The sequence below is a fragment of the Leguminivora glycinivorella genome, chromosome 25, assembly GCF_023078275.1.
Source record: "Leguminivora glycinivorella isolate SPB_JAAS2020 chromosome 25, LegGlyc_1.1, whole genome shotgun sequence".
In the NCBI taxonomy this organism is placed as follows: Eukaryota; Metazoa; Arthropoda; class Insecta; order Lepidoptera; family Tortricidae; genus Leguminivora; species Leguminivora glycinivorella.
This window is the reverse complement of record NC_062995.1, coordinates 4,171,368-4,190,762: the sequence shown is the minus strand read 5'-3', so window position 1 is coordinate 4,190,762 and position 19,395 is coordinate 4,171,368. Positions and strand designations below refer to the sequence as shown.

The 19,395-nt window shown below is 37.9% G+C and overlaps 1 protein-coding gene across 2 annotated transcripts in view; it reads right to left on the bottom strand.

Moving 5' to 3' along the window:
- The window catches only part of LOC125239382, a 63,314-nt gene that overhangs the window by 41,019 nt on the left and 2,900 nt on the right, over positions 1 to 19,395 (bottom strand). Inside the window, exons 2-4 of one of the 2 annotated variants that reach the window (XM_048146948.1) lie at positions 4,671 to 5,040; positions 3,577 to 3,709; positions 1,694 to 1,921 (exon numbers count right to left, since the gene is read on the bottom strand). In XM_048146948.1, coding sequence (XP_048002905.1) covers positions 1,694 to 1,921; positions 3,577 to 3,709; positions 4,671 to 5,015 — 706 coding nt within the window. In that variant the 5' untranslated portion in view covers positions 5,016 to 5,040. The remainder of the gene's footprint in view (positions 1 to 1,693; positions 1,922 to 3,576; positions 3,710 to 4,670; positions 5,041 to 19,395) is intronic. The other variant, XM_048146949.1, reaches the window with a different exon arrangement.

The window sequence follows — 19,395 nt, the reverse complement described above, 5'->3', positions numbered from 1 at the left end:
TAGGGATTGCAGTACCGGTACTGTTTTAAAGAACCGGGATTTTCGGTACCGAAGCAATATGGAACCGGGATTTCCCGGGATTTTCGGTATTTTCGGGACTGGTCTAATAATTTGCTTTTTCAAATAAAACAACATATTTTTTTGCATTTTACGTCTTTTATTATTATATTACCATAACCGAACCGCACCGGATTAGCTCGGCGTATTATTTTATCTGCCTTTTTTTTATTTCATAGTCATTTTCATCGTGAGATTATACCGTGCAACAACAACAAAAAATCGTGAAGAATTCTGCCTAAACCCGACTACTGGCAACCATAGGCACCAATGGTTACCGTTGCAATACATTGCTCCGATTAAGCGATCTGCCATTACTTGGAGAAGTTTAATCGCTTAGTAAAAGAAATAAGACAAATACTATTAAAGAAATATAATAATTGATTATAGACCGGCAATAAAACCTCACAAAATTCCCCAAACATGTAATTTGAATCAAATAATGTAAACTAAATGAAACAAAACATTTGAAATGGTGCACTATTTTTTTGCTAGTCAGAGGGAACGTTCTCGAGAAAATTAGCCATTTTCTGGAAATTTCTGTGGAATACCGTACTATCACAATATATGTAAACATTTTTAAGCGATCACAATATATGTAAACAAAGTTAAGCGAGTTTATAGCAGTTATCATTAAAATTTAGACAAGCCATTGCCGACCTTTTTTCTAGACCTACATTTATGTATCAGAGCGACAATTCCACCATACATTATTTTCTTATAAGTCGGTAGTACGGGCAGGGTTTTTGATTGAAGCTCTTAAGCAGCGTGATTTTTACCGACTTTTAGCACAAATATACACAGTCAAGTTTTAATAATCAATTTATAATAAGAAAACCTTAAACATTCCTCAAGAATCACTCTATTCAGTATATTCATACATAGGTGAAAAACGCATAAATATCCCTTTAGTAGTTTTTGAGTCTATCGCAAAATTCGCGAACACAGTTTTATAACATGCAGAGAAATGAGTCAAATGAGATTGAGAGAGAAAAAATAAATACACAAATTAATATAACAAACATTCACCAAAAATACAAAACTCGACTACTGAACTGGCTAGTGGGGCTAGTTAGGGTATCGCGGTGGCTACGGCTGCCAGGTTGCCTGCCAAACGCTATTAAATAGTGATTAAGCGCGTGTTCCTGTACCTACGCCTATTTTTTAACTGTTTAAATAATATTGGCACTGAAGCTTTAGTAGTTTCATGTGTTCTGCCTACCCCTTTATGGGATACAGGCGTGATTGTATGTATGTATGTATGTATTAAATAATATAAACAGAAATAAATACATTTTGTAGCAAAAATGTCACTAAAAAATATTTCCCGAAAGTACCGAAAGTACCGGGATTTTTCAAGTTGATTTCCCGGTTCTTTGCTTGGTCAAAAATCCCGGGAATTCCCGGTACTTTCGGTACCGGTATTTCCCGGGAGCAAACCCTAATTTGATCGCCAATGTCCGAGCTTAAGCCTTCGCTAAAGTCATCCCAGACCGCACTGGCCCTAGCCAAGGCTGAAGATCTTAAAGGCACTGGTAGACCTGCTAGTGCCCTTGGCTATAGGTCTTCCAGCCTTACGAAGAGTAGCTTATGTTGTAGCTTAGTAGCTTCTAAGAGTTAGAACCTGTGATCTTACCATTAGCATGATATCCGACCAGCACTACGTCACTCAACCCCAGGCCCTCGCTAAGGTCGTCCCAGACCGCACTGGCCCTAGCCAAGGCTGAAGACCTTAAAGGCACTAGTAGACCTGCTGGTGCCCGTAGCCAAGGGTCTTCCAGCCAATTTCGGAGGGTAGCTCGGGGAGTGATGGCTTCTGGGGGGGAGGGGTCGAAGACTGGTCGGTCTCGGGGCTGGGGTTCAGCTGGAATGAAAAAAGATGGTTAAAATCTAGTTTTGTGTCACAATCTTAGTATATTTGGAGGGATATTCTTTCACATCATCATCATCATTTCAGCCGTTAATCGCTTACTGCTGCGCATAGGCCTCCCTTCGTGTACGCCACTTATCCCGGTCCTGTGGGCTAATCTCATCCAGAAGTGCCCCGCAGTTTTTCGAATGTCGTCCACCCAACGAGCCAACGGATGCCAGGCGCTTCTTACTGTATCCGAAAGCGGCCACCATTCGCTCAACATTTTGGTCCATTTGTCATCACTCTGGCAACGTCCCGCACCTTGGTGCGGCGTCGGATCTCGACATTCCTCACTTAATCTTGAAGCTTAATGCCGAGCATGGTGCGCTCCATCGCTCACTGTGCTACCCGTACCTATCTTATGCACAGCCTTCTTAGTGAGCGTCCATGTCTCGGCACCGTATGTCATGGTGGGCAGGAGTCAGAACACACTGATTGAATATAATATTCTTTTTAATACAGTCGCTCCGTGGCTGTTTAGCGTGCGAGAAGTTGTATTTTACGCACTAGTGCGTAAAAAGTATGCGTTCCATTTTACGACTACTTACCGAGCTGTTTTAATATTAGTATATTTTACTAAGACGGAATAAAACTATAAACATACTATTAAGTGATTAATGTTTAAAACATTGATATTTCATTATGTAATTGTTTATTTTTAGTCATACTAAACATAATTTATAAAATGGTTTATACTTTGAAATAGTGGGTCATAATGAGTCGTGTAAACAGAACGTGAAATGGAACGAAACGCGTCGTCTGTCATTAAGTAGTGGCGTCTTAGGCTCCCCACAGACAGTCTTAAAAATTCATAATCTTAAAAAAAACTTGTATGCAATCTGACAGTTCAAACTGACACTGACAAGACACTGACAGATCTGAACTGTCAGATTGCATACAAGTTTTTTTTAAGATTATGAATTTTTAAGACTGTCTGTGGGGAGCCTTACCAATGTTACCAACTTAATGCAAGCACGTTCAAAAACCTTAATATGTTACGCGATTTGTCATAATAATTTTATGTTATTTGCAATACTTCGAGGCATAAATGGTCGATTGAATTAAAATGTAGGTATGTATTAAACAATCGTCCCAAATCGTAAATGTTTATGTTTTTTATGGCACACAATGAAATAAATAAATTGTGTTGGATGGATAGCAAAATCGAAAATATGAACGCAAGTTTAAAAGCTTCAAAGCTTGAATTGTCAAAAAATGCGTCAATGTCACTGCGAAAATTGGGAGTTCGGATTGTTTATTGTTTCATTTCGTTGTAGTAGTGTTTTTTCGCAACTGTATTAAAAAACGTCGTTCGTCACACGTGCGAGAATGTCATTCTTCTCGCACTTATAACGAAATGTACTATTTTATACTTGATCCTATTCTCAACAAAAAAAAATTAGGATGTTTGATATGGCGAGGGTTTACTGGTGAAACCCGATAAGTTGAGCAAACTGGTTTTTGAAATTAATTCTAACCATGTGCACAAATTTCATAACTTCAACGAAAAATAATCTCGTTTTTTTGGTGTGATAGAAAGGGACAAACGAACTTTATCGGCTTGATAACTTTAGTGATCGTTTATGAATAAGAGGGTCTCAACTTACGTCTTACGCTCTCAGTCAGCTTCGGGCTCCGCTGGTTAGTCTCTTCTGCAGAGCTGGATAGCTCTGCTACCCTGTGGGACATCCCCTCCATGCTCTCCGTAGCTCTGGTGGGGGGTGAAGTGGTCGTTTCTGCCTGAAAATAAGTGTTTAGTCTGAAGAATTTTCAGATTTTGGTACTTGTTACCTTTCTTGGAAATTTCGACTCAGTTCAAAAGTCAAAAGGGGAAGAAGAATATTTTATGATGGAAATATTGGAACACTTTTTTGACCATTTTAAATTAGATTGTCATCTTGGCTGGGACCCTAGCTAGTAAGTAAGTAAAATTTGAAATACCCCGAGAAATCATCACCCTCCTTGCGTTAGTTATCCCGGCATTCGCCACGGCTCATTGGAGCCTGGGGTCCTCTTTGACAACTAATCCCAAGATATGGCGTACACAAATTTGTTTTACGAAAGCGACTGCCATCTGACCTTCCAACCCGAAGGGTAACTATGCCTTATTGGAATTAGTCCGGTTTCCTCACGATGTTTTCCTTCACTGAAAAGCGTCCACCGATAAGTTCCGAAAAACTCATTGGTACGAGCCGGGGTTCGAACCCGCGACCTCCGGATCGAAAGTCGCTCGCTCTTACCGCTAAGTCACCAGCGCTTTTTAAAAATTGCCCGAGTATATTTTGTATTTCTCCCTAATAGGTACACTCGTTGTGACGATAATTAAGCATGAAATTTCAATATAAATATTGTTTTTGTGTTAGTTACATAAACTTTAAGCGATAATCTACATTCAAAATGTGAAAAAAGTAAATTTTTAGACATATTTCGTGCTTAATTGTCGTCACAAAACTGACAGCGAGTTAATTTTTGTTAACGACTTACGCTAATTGGGGGGACCCAAATTATGAAAATGCTAGTTAAAACCAGGCTTCCTCAAAATTGTAGTTATAATATTATTTTTGTACTTTTTCAATAAAGACCAAATGCAAAACTTTCGGCTAATAGGCGCTACTATTCAATACACATTCCATGCACTATCCATTGACTATTCTATCCCATCAATATTATCACGCCTAGATCAAAATATTTACTATCTCACCTTAACAATGTTACTGCCATTATAAATATCCTCCGACGCAGTCATACTGACCACATCATTGTCCGTTATACCTTCTGTCACCGTGGTATCTATACTATCTACTCTTAAATCGTTAAAAGTAACTATATACGACGCATCAGTCGTTGCATATTCTGTTGTAGTATACTCTTCTAACTCCGATTTATCTTCTATATCTATCTCTTTTTCTAGATTCTCTTTCTCTTCCCCGCTACCTCTTAAGAGGTCGCTGTCGTCTATAGATAGTTTTAAAACGTCACTGTCACAAAGGTTTCTTGTTAGTAACGAGGTTAGCACTAAGATCACTAGTTTAGTCCTGGACGCCATTTTGTCACTGTAGCATTTCTGGGATCTGAAAAGAAAATTATGATTAGTTAAGACATATAAACTTAACTTATTGTCCCGGCTTTGTAAGTTCACATTTTTGACAAATTTGTTTTGAAGTATGTTGCGATGTGGCTAAGACGTATCGTTTGCCAAATCTAACGATTAATTTCGAATTGGTTGAATCGATTAGGCCCTATGTACAAAGAGGTGCTTACTGCTTAAACAAATATACGATTTCTACCAACTTACTGAAATGTCATTTGAATCGAAATGACAGACTCTGCCACAACACTGGTTTAAAAATAAAAATGAATGATAAATGACATAATAAGTAAATCCATAAATAAATTAATGTCGTAAAATACTCACTAACGAAGGTCCGCAAAAATGTAACATGTGTTAGATTATGTTCAAAGTAAGCGAAATATTGTTTTTAAGTACTTGATTTTTGTAAATATTATTACAGGATTTTATTTAAAATTTCATTAGGTTGCGCGAGTTTACGTTTTGTGGACGCTGTCATGTGTCAAAAGAGGTTCTTACAAATCTGGGACAATAGTGACCGAGATGAACACGAAATTTAGTGCGTTTTCACATTATCCGATCCGATATCGGATGTCGGACTAATATCCCATACATTACAGGCGCCATCTTCCGACATCCGACATCCGATATCGGATCGGATAATGTGAAAACGGTCTTAAGACTAAAATGTTTATGGCCGCAATAATTATAGATTTTCCTCAAATGTAAATTTACTTGTTAAACTGACATGTAAAACTGCCCTTCTGACTTATAATTGACAATTTTTTTTATTGCGAGCGAGAAAATAAAATTAATCCCACGGTTTCATTAAAATCCATAGTAATATTATAAATGGGGAAGTGTGTGGGTCTATTTGTTTGTCCGTCTCTCACGGCAAACCGCAAAACGGAGCGACGAATTGACTTGACATTTTAAGTGGAGATAGATAAAGATTGAAGGGATGGAAAGTAACATAGGCTACTATCAACCCCCCACTTCCCTAAAATGGGGGGTGGAAGTTAGTAAGGAAGCCGCAGGCAATAGCTAATATTCCATAATCGATAACACATTAAAATTACATACACAGCTTATTAAAACATGTACCGTAAAACACCATATCTTCGCCTACTTTTTCTCATATATTTTAAGTTTCCTCTTTAACTGAATATTTTTTATGGTAACACTAGTGTCAAAATGATATATAATGTGGCAATACCTAAGCTTAATACAAAAACGATTCAATTGTATGTATACATATACCTAAAAAACGAGCCTAAAGTCAATAGGCAAAGTTTTGACTTTTTGCCTAACTTTGCCTACCCTATCAATTATGAGTAAACAGAGGCACATGACATTAGATTTAAGTTTTACCCTCTATATGATTTACATAAACTGTTTACCATGTGGCGCTGGGCACAAAAATATTCGAGAGAATGAAAATATCTATCACACCCACTACTCTTTAAGGCACTATAAAAGTGAATAGGCGGTAGGTAGACAAAAGTTTATTGCAGGAATATTGCCACAAATAAATTTTGCAATAGATATGGTAGTTTAATATGTCACATCTAATACCAAGTTTACTAGATAATTGAAAATTTTAAATTTAGGCGAAGTTATGCTTGATAGGCGAGAATAGGGTGTTTTACGGTATGTTTGCAGTTATGTTAATCATACTGGGCTTGCCAAGATTGGTTTTTTGCATAACAGGTTTTATCGTATGTTATGTCATTGATTTATAATCATGTCAAGACATGGTCAGCAATGTGGTCAAAAGTTTGTAAATATAACGGAGACATAGTTCACATCACCATTTTTTCACCCACTGCTTGAGTTTTTAACCCCCGACGCAAAAACGAAGGGGTGTTATAAGTTTGACGTGTCTGTCTGTCTGTCTGTCTGTCTGTTTGTCTGTATGTCTGTGTGTGTGTCTGTCTGTGGCATCGTAGCTCCCGAACGGATGAACCGATTTAGATTTAGTTTTTTTGTCTGAAAGCTGAGTTAGTCGGGAGTGTTCTTAGCCATGTTTCATGAAAATCGGTCTACTATGTCGCAGTCGGGGGTTTTTTCAAAATTTTAATTTTGTGGTTATTGACGTTATAGTACGACAATGCCCATAGGTCCAGTGTTCGCTTACCATCAGACGACCTGTCTGCTCGTTCGCCTTTATCCATAAAAAAGGCTAGGTATAAGCACCATTGGGGACATTCCGAATTCTCTACATGATTCCACCATATCCTCGTCCTAGCCACCATATACAGCTTGAGACATTGAAATTTAAACCAAATTATTCAATATAGGGTTGATTTCCCTTTGTACCACGATTTAAATAAAACATAAGAAAAAAATAGATATTTTTTGCCCATTAGTTCATAATTTCCAAAAAATGGAATATGTCCTTTATAAATCACATTGGGCAGGACGAGGATATATTAGTTATAAACGGAACCTGACAAAAATTACCTAATTGTTTTTTATGGTACGGGCCATTTTTTTTTTTCAAAGTTGTCCACCCCTCATTTTGTGACATGGGTATTTTTTTCGCGATTCATACTCAGAATTCGATGTTCTTCGATCCTGATAGGAAAAAAAATATATCCTAAGATTTTCATACATGTTTCAAACCTTCCATTCCGTTACCGCCATACAAAATGTAAGAAAAATGGTAACGGAATGTGGAAATGGGAGTTGGGACACTTTTTTTCCCCTATTAGGATTTAAAGAGCTCGCGTTTCTAAGTGGAAAGCACATACAATTTTTAAATCCAAAAAAAAGTGGGGTGGACATTGAAAAAAAAACCGGCCAAGTGCGAGTCGGACTCGCGCACCGAGGGTTCCGTACAAACCTGCAAGGTTTACAATTATTAAAAAAAAATATATTATGTGATGTAACTAAAAATTTATGGTTTTCGTAATTTTTCCTTTATCTATGCTATAAGACGTTGCTTCGTACCAAATTTCAAGATTCTGAGTTCACGGGAAGCACCCTGTAGGTTTTGATTCCCTTGCAAGTGTCGAAAATTTGCGGCATAAACGGCTGTATCTTTTGATTGCGTTGGCTTAGAAGTTTTATTTTTTCACAGCTTCAAGGGACAGTAGACCTGAGTAATTGATATAAATTTCAGCTTCATACCTCCACGTATACATTTTTTATTAAAACATTACTTTATCGAACTGGTCTCTACACTGACATGAGCAACAGTAATAGTAGAGCCCATTTATAAACTGAACACAAAACAAATATTTGTGGAACGCAAAAAAAGCACGAAGAAAAGCATAAAAGCAAAAAGTGAAGAATGTCTGATCATCACGGCGCGCACGTGCCTAATTAAGGTCTTTTGGACCTCTAAAATATTTGCCGGGTTCCGTATAAATTTCGTTAATTTTTGGATATTATCTGTTATTTCTCGTGGTCGTAGTCGTGTCGTGGTGTCGTAGAAGTCGACTTTGGGATACGGGTTGAATTGTGGCGTAGGCGAGAGGCTGGCAACCTGTCACTGCAATGTCACAATTTTCGTTTTCTTTCAACCCCTTTTTGCCAAGAGTGGCACTGAAACTTGAGTAGTTCATATGCTCTGCCTACCCCTTTATGGGATACAGGCGTGATTGTATGTGTGTATGTATGTCTACCAAAGACATATGCCTGTATAACTCAGTATAGACACATAAAGTCTAAGAAATAACGTACGTACCGTATAATCACTAATTTAGTCCTTCCTCTGCCTGAAACACAGGAACTATCCTAGCTCAGGCATTTGTATAAAACATCTCTTATATGTATAACAATTCTTAGCCTTTAAGAGCAATCACTGTACAATTATGTTTTTATTAATAAATTATTTGTATTTGTATATTGTACTTACCTCGAAACCGTAAAAAAAAAATTACGGAGATTCTCGGCTAGATTCACGGCGATAATATTTAAAATTTTCTTTCTTTCTTTCTCGATCCTTTTTGATTCTACTAAAATTTATTGCACATGCGAATATCATGTACCTAAAATTAACAAGTAGGACGGTACGTTATAGTTTAGGGACCCCTAAAAACCGCAAGGGCCCAAAACTGGCTCTACATTCTTACATAACAACCGGTGAGTCATCTTAATAATGAGACGGCCGGACCTTGCAGTCGAAATCACATACATCTATACAACCCAACATGCCAAATATATGTATACACGGCCATTGATAGATATGTGTATATATCTTTTTGGAATGTTGGTCTGTAAAGATGTTTGTGAACTTGATCGAATATGGAAGGTAGACGGGAGCTCAATGGCGATTTTGTTTAAGAAATAAAAGTGTTTTATGCAAAAGTTACATTGAATTTCTGTGCAGATTATATTTTCTTTCTTTTACTAAATGCTTGAACATCGACATGTAAACTGAACTTTTATTAAACAAAAGAACATCGACATGTAAAATATATTATTTTTCTCAAACATGGTATGAAATATTGATGTTATGTGCCTTATATTGGCAGCGAAGTATGACGTTGCAGGTGCGGCTAGGACGATTGATAGATAATGGAATTTCATACAAACCTTGCAGGCCAAGGCCGGCAAAGTCTTCTTTTTTAATTTCCAAACACAGATAATTGTGACACAACATCCAGGTATTTAGCCAATTTAAAAAAAACTATAAGGGGCTTTATAGACGTGCCGACTGCAACTGGTACGGGCCCTAGACAATATTTGATTTTGGGTGCGTTTTCATACAAAAAAAAATTTTTTCGTTTTTTTTTTTATTTTTTTTTTTACTTTTTGTTTTTTTATAAGCGTATACGGGGCATCAAAGGGGAACGAAAATTCGATTATTTTTGCGCTACGACGCACCGTTTAGGAGATACAGCCATCCAAAGTTACTATTTTCAGTAAACTTTATTTATTTCATACCATGTTTGAGAAAAGCACTATACATACCTCGGCGGGAAATGGGGTTGCCCGCCTCAGACCTATTCGTCTTCCGTCTATATGTCTTCGGCCGGCAACCCCCTTTGTCCCGGCCTCTGTAGTAATGTACTATTATCAATAAATAAATGAATGAAATGAATGAATGCTTGTCAGTAGGCGTAATGTAGTAGTCAGGAACTCAGTTATGTTATTTTATTACTAGCTTTTCGGAAAATAGTAAACTAAGTAGCTATTAAAAATTTTGAATCTCAGTTTTGACAATTTGGCCCAGATTCTTAACTTGATATTTATTTTATGGATGGGATACGAGGCAAACGAGCAGACAGGTAGCCTGATAATAAGCGATCACTGCCGCCCATGGACACCCGAAACACCAGAAGGGTTGGAGGTGCGTTGCCGGCCTTTAAGATACCGCTCTTTTCTTGAAGGTTTGAAAGTCGTATCGGTCCGGAGATACTGCAGGCGACAATTCATTCCACAGTTTAGCTGTGCGGGGCAGGAAGTTTCTGGAGAAATGCACAGTTGAGGACTGCCAGCCATCTAAATAATGGAAATGGAAATGTTGTCGCGTAGGGCGATGGCGGAAAGAAGCGGCAGGGATTAATCCGAAAACAATTCCTCGGAACACTCCTCGTTCGCGTTATACATGCAATATAAGTACAGATTTTCAAATATTAATACTAACGCCTTTTAGCCGAGAACCAACCAAAGGTGCAGCGTCAACTAGGCGACCGTCCTTTTCTCTAGATGGTTCACTAGTTCAAAGGTACGTTTTCTTAGAATTTATCTGTCTATACATAGTAAATTTATGTGTTTGGTGATAGTGACCGAAAATGATAATAGCAAATTCCTATAGTCATAGCACACCTCGGACACTGGCGATCAAATATATGAAAGAGGCGCGTTCCTAGCACAGTCTAAGCTCGTGTAGGTGAACGCGTACCATGCTTGTATGAGTGAGATATGACTGGTCGACTAGTGGCGGTGACAGATGGTAACTGAGCGGGTGGGTGGCACTTTCAGCGGGGAGCGGGAGTGGCCATACTGTACGATAGTACTCTTTATTATACTGTGGTGATGTGATAGTACCGATTCTCCGACGTTTGCGTACTAGCCAAATATAAATTCAAGGTGCAAACGGCTTATCTAATTGCATAATTGGACGAAACAAAAACAAAGGCCTTGACGCCTTTTACTGAACGGAAACCGAGAACACGATGCGTAAGAACTTCCGGGACATATACTTGACCGTTTGGAGGGTTAACAATGTTAAGATAAAAAAAAAAAACTCATAACACAGAAGCATGAATATGTTTTTTCTCAAACATGGTATGAAATATTGATGTTATGTGCCTTATAATTGGCAGCGAAGTATGACGTTGCAGGTGCGGCTAGGACGATTGATAGATAATGGAATTTCATACAAACCTTGCAGGCCAAGGCCGGCAAAGTCCTCTTTTTTAATTTCCAAACACAGATAATTGTGAAATAACATCCAGGTATTTAGCCAATTAAAAAAAAAACTATAAGGGGCTTTATAGACGTGCTGACTGCAACTGGTACGGGCCCTAGACAATATTTGATTTTGGGTGCGTTTTCATACAAAAAAAATTTTTTTCGTTTTTTTTTGAATTTTTTTTTAACTTTTTGTTTTTTTATAAGCGTATACGGCGATTACGGGGCATCAAAGGGGAACGACAATTCGATTATTTTTGCGCTACGACGCACCGTTTAGGAGATACAGCCATCCAAAGTTACTATTTTCAGTAGACTTTATTTATTTCATACCATGTTTGAGAAAAGCACTATACATACCTCGGTGGGAAATGGGGTTACCCCCTTTGTCCCGGCCTCTGTAGTAATGTACTATTTCAGTACAGTCGAGTTCGTAAATATGTGTACAGTCAACTAATTGGAACCCTAGGCCACTCTGCAACCATGTCAGAATGACAAGCAGTAAGAGATTTCTTACAATCTGGTTTATAACGTCACTATGACATAGTTCTACAGTGGTCTAGGGTTCCAATTGGTTGACTGTACCTACATTTCTTCACCAACTCTATGCGATAAGGTAAAAAAATGTACACATATTCATGAACTCAACTGTACAGATGGTGTTTTTGTTACGCACTAGTGCGAGAAGTGGTTCATTATATGCCAGGTCGAAACTTCGGAGGGTCATCTGTACTAAAAAACGAACGATACACGTGCGAAAAGAGAAAATTAAATTTGTAACACGTGTCCGTACGATACACGTGCGAAAAGGAAATCCGTAACTCGTGTCGATTTAAAACACTCCCTTCGGTCGTCGTGTTTTAATTTATCGCCACTCGTTCCGATCTTCCTTTTTTACGCACTTGTATCGTAATGTACTATTAAAGGGCCGGAAACGCGCAGTTAAGATCTCTGGAGTTCATGCATGTTTTTTTTTAAATTTCCATACATTTTTGTTACTTTCCTCTTTTGTTACCCCTTACAAACTATGTATATGGAAAATGGTAACACATAGGAAAAATCGTATAAGACACTTTTTTACCTATTTGGATTGAAAAAGCTAGTGATTCTGAAATGACATAAAATTTGTCAAAAATATAACAAAAAAAAGTGGACAAAAAGAGGCTCAATTTCGAGTTTAAACCCTTCTAATAGGGATGACGACTACATAAAAAAAATGGCATTCTGTTTAGTCCGTCAGTTAGATCGCCCAAAAATACTGAACACATATTTTTCGCTTTTTCTAATTAATGAAAAAATACAAAGATATAGAGCATCAAAGTTCCTAGTGGGGGCTTAAGACGTCACTTCTAAGTAAAAATTGTACCTAGGCGTGACGTCACGCGAAACTTCAACGTACTGTTACACTGAGAGAAAATACAACCAGTTTTCATGTTCGTTCAACAAGTTTTTTGGTTAAAATAGCGCCTACGTGCTCTTTGGTTCAAACAACAAGCTACTTGTCATTTGAATCGGCAATATATTTGAATCAACAAGTCGATTTTATAAAAACAACCTGACACATATTGTTTTAAACATACGTTTGGCTGATTCAAACGGATAAACCGCAACAAGTCGAACTTGTTAAATTCACAATGCAAATTTCTCTCAGTGTACCGTCGTCATTTTTCGTTTACGAGAAAAAATAAAAAATACGTGTCTAAAATTCTTTGAAAATCTAACTGACGGACTAATTAGTTTTTCTTAGTCATCTCGCCTATTATTTCGCTTATTTCCTACCCAGACAGACAGGTGTCGACATTAAAATACCCCAGGAATTCCGAATGGGCCCTCATTATGCGGGTCCTTTTTTACGGGTACCGGTTTTGTATGGATCGTATTAGCGTTCCGAGTGACGCCCGTTTTTGTAGGGTACTAGACCTTACGGCCCAGCCACGACATTGGTCTAAGCGCGGCAGCGGCGAGCGGCAGCCATACGTGCGAATGAAAAGTCCCATCGCTGTGTCTCGCTTCAATGTATGGCCGCCGCTCGCCGCTGTCGCGCTTAGACCAATGTCGTGGCTGAGCCGTTAGAATCTAAAATAAGAATCTTGTAAGGTGCATAAATTTGGGGTGATTTCGAAAGTCGTCTAATTTCGAAAGTCACATAAAAATCACCATTATTTCCATCATATCAAGATTCCCCTTTCGAAATTACCCGAGCATTTCTGTGCTTCTAAATTACCCCCATGCACCCTACCACTTTAGTGCATGAGTGACAACTTTGGACAAAAGCATTTCCTGGGTTATTTTTGTGATGTAATTTTCTTGGCCGATTTTGACAACTTAGGACTAAAAAGTCTTGGATTTTTTTGTCCGTTTTTTTATAAAACATTGCAAGTTATTTTAAGGTCATTCATCATCATCCGCCTTGCGTTATCCCGGCATACGGGATACTCATGGGAGCCTGGGGTCCGTTCTGACAACTAATCCCAAGAATTGGCATAAGCACTAGTTTTACAAAAGGGACTGCCATCTGACCTTCCAACTCGAAGGGTAACTAGGTCTTATCGAGATTAACCCGGTCTGCTCACGATGTTTTTCTTTCACCGAAATGCGACAGGCAAATATCAAACGACAAAGTTATGTAAAGCTCATTGTTGGTTCATTAAACATAAATAGTTAACATTTAAATTAGGACAAAAAAGTAATTTATCTGGTATACTCTTGGGTCGTCTCGTTCGTTTTTCGTCACGTTTCTAAATTTGTCCGATTCTGCTTTCGTCAGCCATTCTTCATTCGTCAACTTAGTCTGCGGTCATTATCGTCGTTGACCATAATGAGTTGTTGGCCATTTTCTTATTTCGACTCAATCGTTTTTCGTCATTTCGTATTTGGTCATATTCTAAGTTGGTACCGACCTAAAACTACGAAAAAACAAGAAAAACATAGATTTAACAGCGAACATGCCAAAAGAAGATTATGACGAGTGCAGAACGAGACGAATGAAGATAAAGATGAACAACGAAAACGACTGTAGTTGAGAAAGACAACGATCGTGACGAATAAAGAATGGCTGACGAAAGCAGAATGGGACAAATTTAGGAACGTGACGAAAAACGAACGCGTCGACCCAAGAGTATACCATTTATCTCTATTGAGTAAGTGAGCTCAGTACGTTTCCGTAACTCATTTTATCTTCTCTCATTCAAATTCTATAAACGTATGACGCAAAGTCTAATAAACAAAGTTCATTCAATTTCGGTAACGACAGCTTTCCTTTCATAAACTAGTTTTTAAATTGCATAAACATAATATTTACAAGCACTCATCAGCATCATTTCATTTTATTACACTCATAATAATAACATAAGCCATGCCTTGGCTGGCCGTCCAGAGTGGAGTCGTTAGGGCCATAATATGCTCCAGGGGTGGAAGTGAAAATTTGCATAAGACGCGAGTTGGTACAGTGGCTTGACAGCCACTGGGCAGAAAGCAGTGTACACCTCTCGATACCCTTGAGTTCTCACACCGGTGTTGCCCTTGAGCCAACTTGGATGTCGCTTTTTGTGGGGGCCCATCTTGTGGGGACGAGTCACCGTCTGGCGGAAATAAAATTGAATACCGTTTTATTAGGCAGGCGTCCCGTTTTTTATCCATAGCCCAGTATTTAGTCCATCACTTTCATCCAATAGCCTCGCCTACGCCACAATTTAACCCATATCCCATAGTCACCTTCTACGACACCCACGGGAAGAAAGGGGGTGGTGAAATTCATAAACCGTCACCACACAGGCTACACACATAAGCACATAAGTTCCATTCAACTCATTGGTACAAGCCGGGGTTCGAACCCATCCAGCGAGTCGTGTCATCATGCACGCACACATCAACTGTATGATAAATGAGTTAATATCTGCTTGAAGTATAAGAACCCTTCAAACATGGAACGCCTCATAGTTACCTGTTAGTAGAACCGACGATCCCGGAACTACGTACACGGCATACGAGATCGCGTCCTTGGTGCGCGGGCGCATTTGAATCCAAGCGCACGGTCGTATGCGATTGTCGCAGCGTTAGAGGGTGCGCAAACGGGCAACTTTTCGAAGCAACTTCTTTGTCGCAACCATGGGCTAGTATGAAGGTGCGCACACGAAGCGACGCAACTTTTCATACAAATACGAAAGTCGCCGAGCAACTTTGTCGCCCGTGGGCGCGCACCCTTAAACGCATGCGATCAATGGAATGTTAGATGAAATGACATAACGGTGCGCATTGTCAGTAATATTCGTGCATTTTGCGATCGCAGGCGTCAATCGCTGCGTCTATCGCATAAAAGAGCCGCGACCTATTGGACCTTCTTCCCTGCTAGGAGGTGGCAAAGTGACACTTTTCCTCCCTGCTATGAGGGAGCAAAGTAATCCTATTTTTGATAAAGGCCTCATTTTTGTACATTTGTTATTTGTTTTTGCAGTTTGTGTCACATGGTAGCAAAATTATTTCTAATACTTGCGTCCCTCACTACGCTCAGGATTTAATATACGCCCTCGCCGTAAATATATGTATAATTTTGACCCCTTGTTAGACATACATATACATACAACATACATACAATCACGCCTGTATCCCATAAAGGGGTAGGCAGAACACATGAAACTACTAAAGCTTCAGTGCCAGCTTGTTAGACAATTTACTATTTATCTTGTTCCTACTCTTTGGCTAGATTACCCTGACCGTGTCATAGAAGACCACGTTATATTCCAATACACTGTTATTTTTAACAGTGGCGGTTCTATCCCTAGATCTGAGACGCTGCTTAAATCATCTGTAAAGATGTACAAGGCCTGATGATGATGGCGGTTCTATGTAAATTTTGACTGTTTACACATCGTCACTACTTTGAAAAAATCTCGTATCTCACACTGCTCCTCAAAGTTAGAACTCAGTAAGTCTATATGCATTGCATACATACTTGTTACATTTTTCTTTTCGTTGACAGAAGAAGATACAAGTTTTTTTCAAAGATAGTGACGACATGTTACATTTTGGTCACGTAAGCTCAGGATGAGTGGTGGGAACCATTTTAAATTGTCCTGATTACTACGTGAATGTATTTAAAAACAGCGGTGTCCATACAAACGTGGGCTTTATTTTACTCCTTGGATATTGACATCATGAAAAAAAAATACACGTTTTGTGCGTAAAAAATTACAAATTTGATCTTTAAGATTTTTTATTTGTGTCTTGATTTCATGTTATTTTAGCATGTTTATTGTTTAAAACTAAAACAGCAAACGTGTTTTTTTTTAATATGTTTTAAAGTGTTTTTTTTTTTTTTTTTAATAATAATGTAGGTATCAAAATGGTTTTATTTTCTCAATACAGTGTAACCGGATGTTTTTCGTATCGTATAATATTGTAAAATACATGCATTAAAGTATTTCGACTGCAAATAAATGTACTGATGATGATGATGCATGACTGCACATGGCTGCGATTGTCTCTTTATCTTTATTGGAAGAATTTGTGACATACCAGTGGCGGCTGGTGAAAATTTCTGCTAGGCAACACTGAGCAAAAAGAAACCTACCTTAACATTAGGTACTTTACTAGTAATCAATTTTAGGCAAGCCGGTGGGAATCGGCTTGTATGGACCAGCCGCTGCTGATACATACAGAAATAATTTTGTTCAAACTCCTTAATATATTATATATACGACCCAGAGTCACATTTCAGGACAAAATAATACTTATATATTTAGTCATAACGGCGCACAAAATCGGATTATTTAAAGAGTTTTAGACCTTATACTGGAAACTGAAATGCTTATTAAAAACTTACTATTTTTAGGAAACTAGGCCCTTCTTTACATATGCGTTCTTAATTACTAAGTTGAACTGAAACTTGAGCAGTTTTATGTGCTCTGCCTATACTTTTTGGGAATACAAGGAGTATGTGTCTGTATTCTGTATGTAATTTCAATTAAATCCTGCACAATAAGTCCAAAGAAAACCGCACGCAATCGTGTCGTAACTAGCAACAGCAAAACAAATTAATTTAGAATAAAGGCTTATGTATATTTAATGGAAGCACGTTTTCCAATGTGTACATTATAATGTGGCGGGTCAAGGCCTGTTGACACATGGTCAAAAGGTGGCTAAATGTAATGTAATGCAGTATTCATTATATATTTGACGACGGTCTGGCCTAACCCTGCCTATTACCTAGGGCCAGATATTTGGTCCTGGTGAGTCATAGGTGTTTCCTATGTATATAAGTATTTGTATATTATATATATCGTTGTCTGAGTAGGTACCCAACAAGACAAGCCTTCTCTCTAAGAATGTTGTGTAAGAATGTTGATAGGACATATTTATTTATTTTTTCTAGTCCCGAACTGTTATTCGTCATTTACAGGGTCGTGCATAGATCTTTAAAACCCTACATAACAGTCTATTCCCCAAAGCCAGCCTCCGCCGGCTTTCCGTGCATGCGCGCAGTATCGAAAAAACTTAAAATTGTTTGGCTCGGTAACCATGGCAACGCATTGTTATAACGATACTGCGCGCGTGCGTCCCTTCGGGCAGCTGAGCTGACAGTGCAAACCTTTGGGTCAAAATACAGGAAACAGTGTGAATTTCACGGAAGTTATTCAAGAGAACTATTAAAAACTAAGAGCATGGTCGTAGAAAAAGTATTGTATGCAACGGTGTTTAACTGAGACAAAAAATACTCGTGGCTTCTTAATAACAATTTTTGGCTTCGCCTCAAATTGTTACCCACGCCACTCGTCTTTTTTGACCTCCTTTAAACGCCTGTTGCATAAAATACTATTATATCGATAGAGTAAAATAATTGGTGATAGAAGTGTAGCGTAGTGCATTTTTCAGTTTGGTATTTTTATGTGACTGTCGGACTAATTGTCAATGAGGAGGCGCACTGTAATGACACATGGTCAACAGCGGTGGCTAAATGTAACGTAATGCAGCATTCATTTTAATAACGATAGAAGAGGAAAAATATGGCCGAAAACGGGATAGAAGTGTAGGTAGTGTAAATATTACAGTTTGGCAGATGTGACTGTCAGTCAATTTTTTATAGGAAACAGCTCCAACTATTTCGCTGAAATGGGCATTTTTCACAATTTTTTTTATCTAAGGTAGGTAAATTTATGTTTTTCCTTCTCAGAATTACGAGCCCTTTCGATGTAAGAAACAAAGAGACAAAAAATGGTCCCAAAACGTTCTATTACTTTGCATACTTTCCACTTTGTAACCTTTGTACAATGTGTTTGAAAAATGGTAACAAAGTGGAAAAATTTAATTTGGGGTGCTTTTTCCCGCGTAGTAGGATGGAAAGGGCTCGTGATTCTGAGTAGGAAAAACATAAAATTTACCTATTTCAGAAAAAAAAAGTTTTTGAAGCTTTTTTCGTGAAAATTACCAAATTTGTTATGTGGGGGTTTTCGGTGGTGAAAAATTGATTTAGCATAGTAGAAACACGGATTTTCGAGTTTTCGAACTTTTCTCTTTATTTATTTAATCGTGTGGCGATTATTAAATATTATAGGACATTCTTACACACGGTAAGCTCAAGAAGGCTTGTGTTGTGGGTACTTAGACAACGATATATATATAGGTACAAATACAAAAAAAAATTCAAATGTGATATATTACTGTATGTTATTGACAAGCTATAATTAGATATTAGCAATTTGTATCGTTCTACATATAATCGGTTTGACCTTGACAGAACTCGGACCTGGTTTTTGCGGAACTGGTTTAATTCGGTTTTATTATTAAATATGTTTAATGGATTTTTAAAGTCTTAAATATTTATGTTGATTTTGACTATAAAACAATCCTTAAGAAAAAGTTTAAGCACCTAAACCTAGTTGTAGGTAAAAGTTTAGGTACGTACTTAAATCTATTTATTAGTTTTTATTTTATTTACAAATATAAAAAAGAAAAGTTTTTGTTACTTATTAAAAAAGTACCTTAAGAATATTCG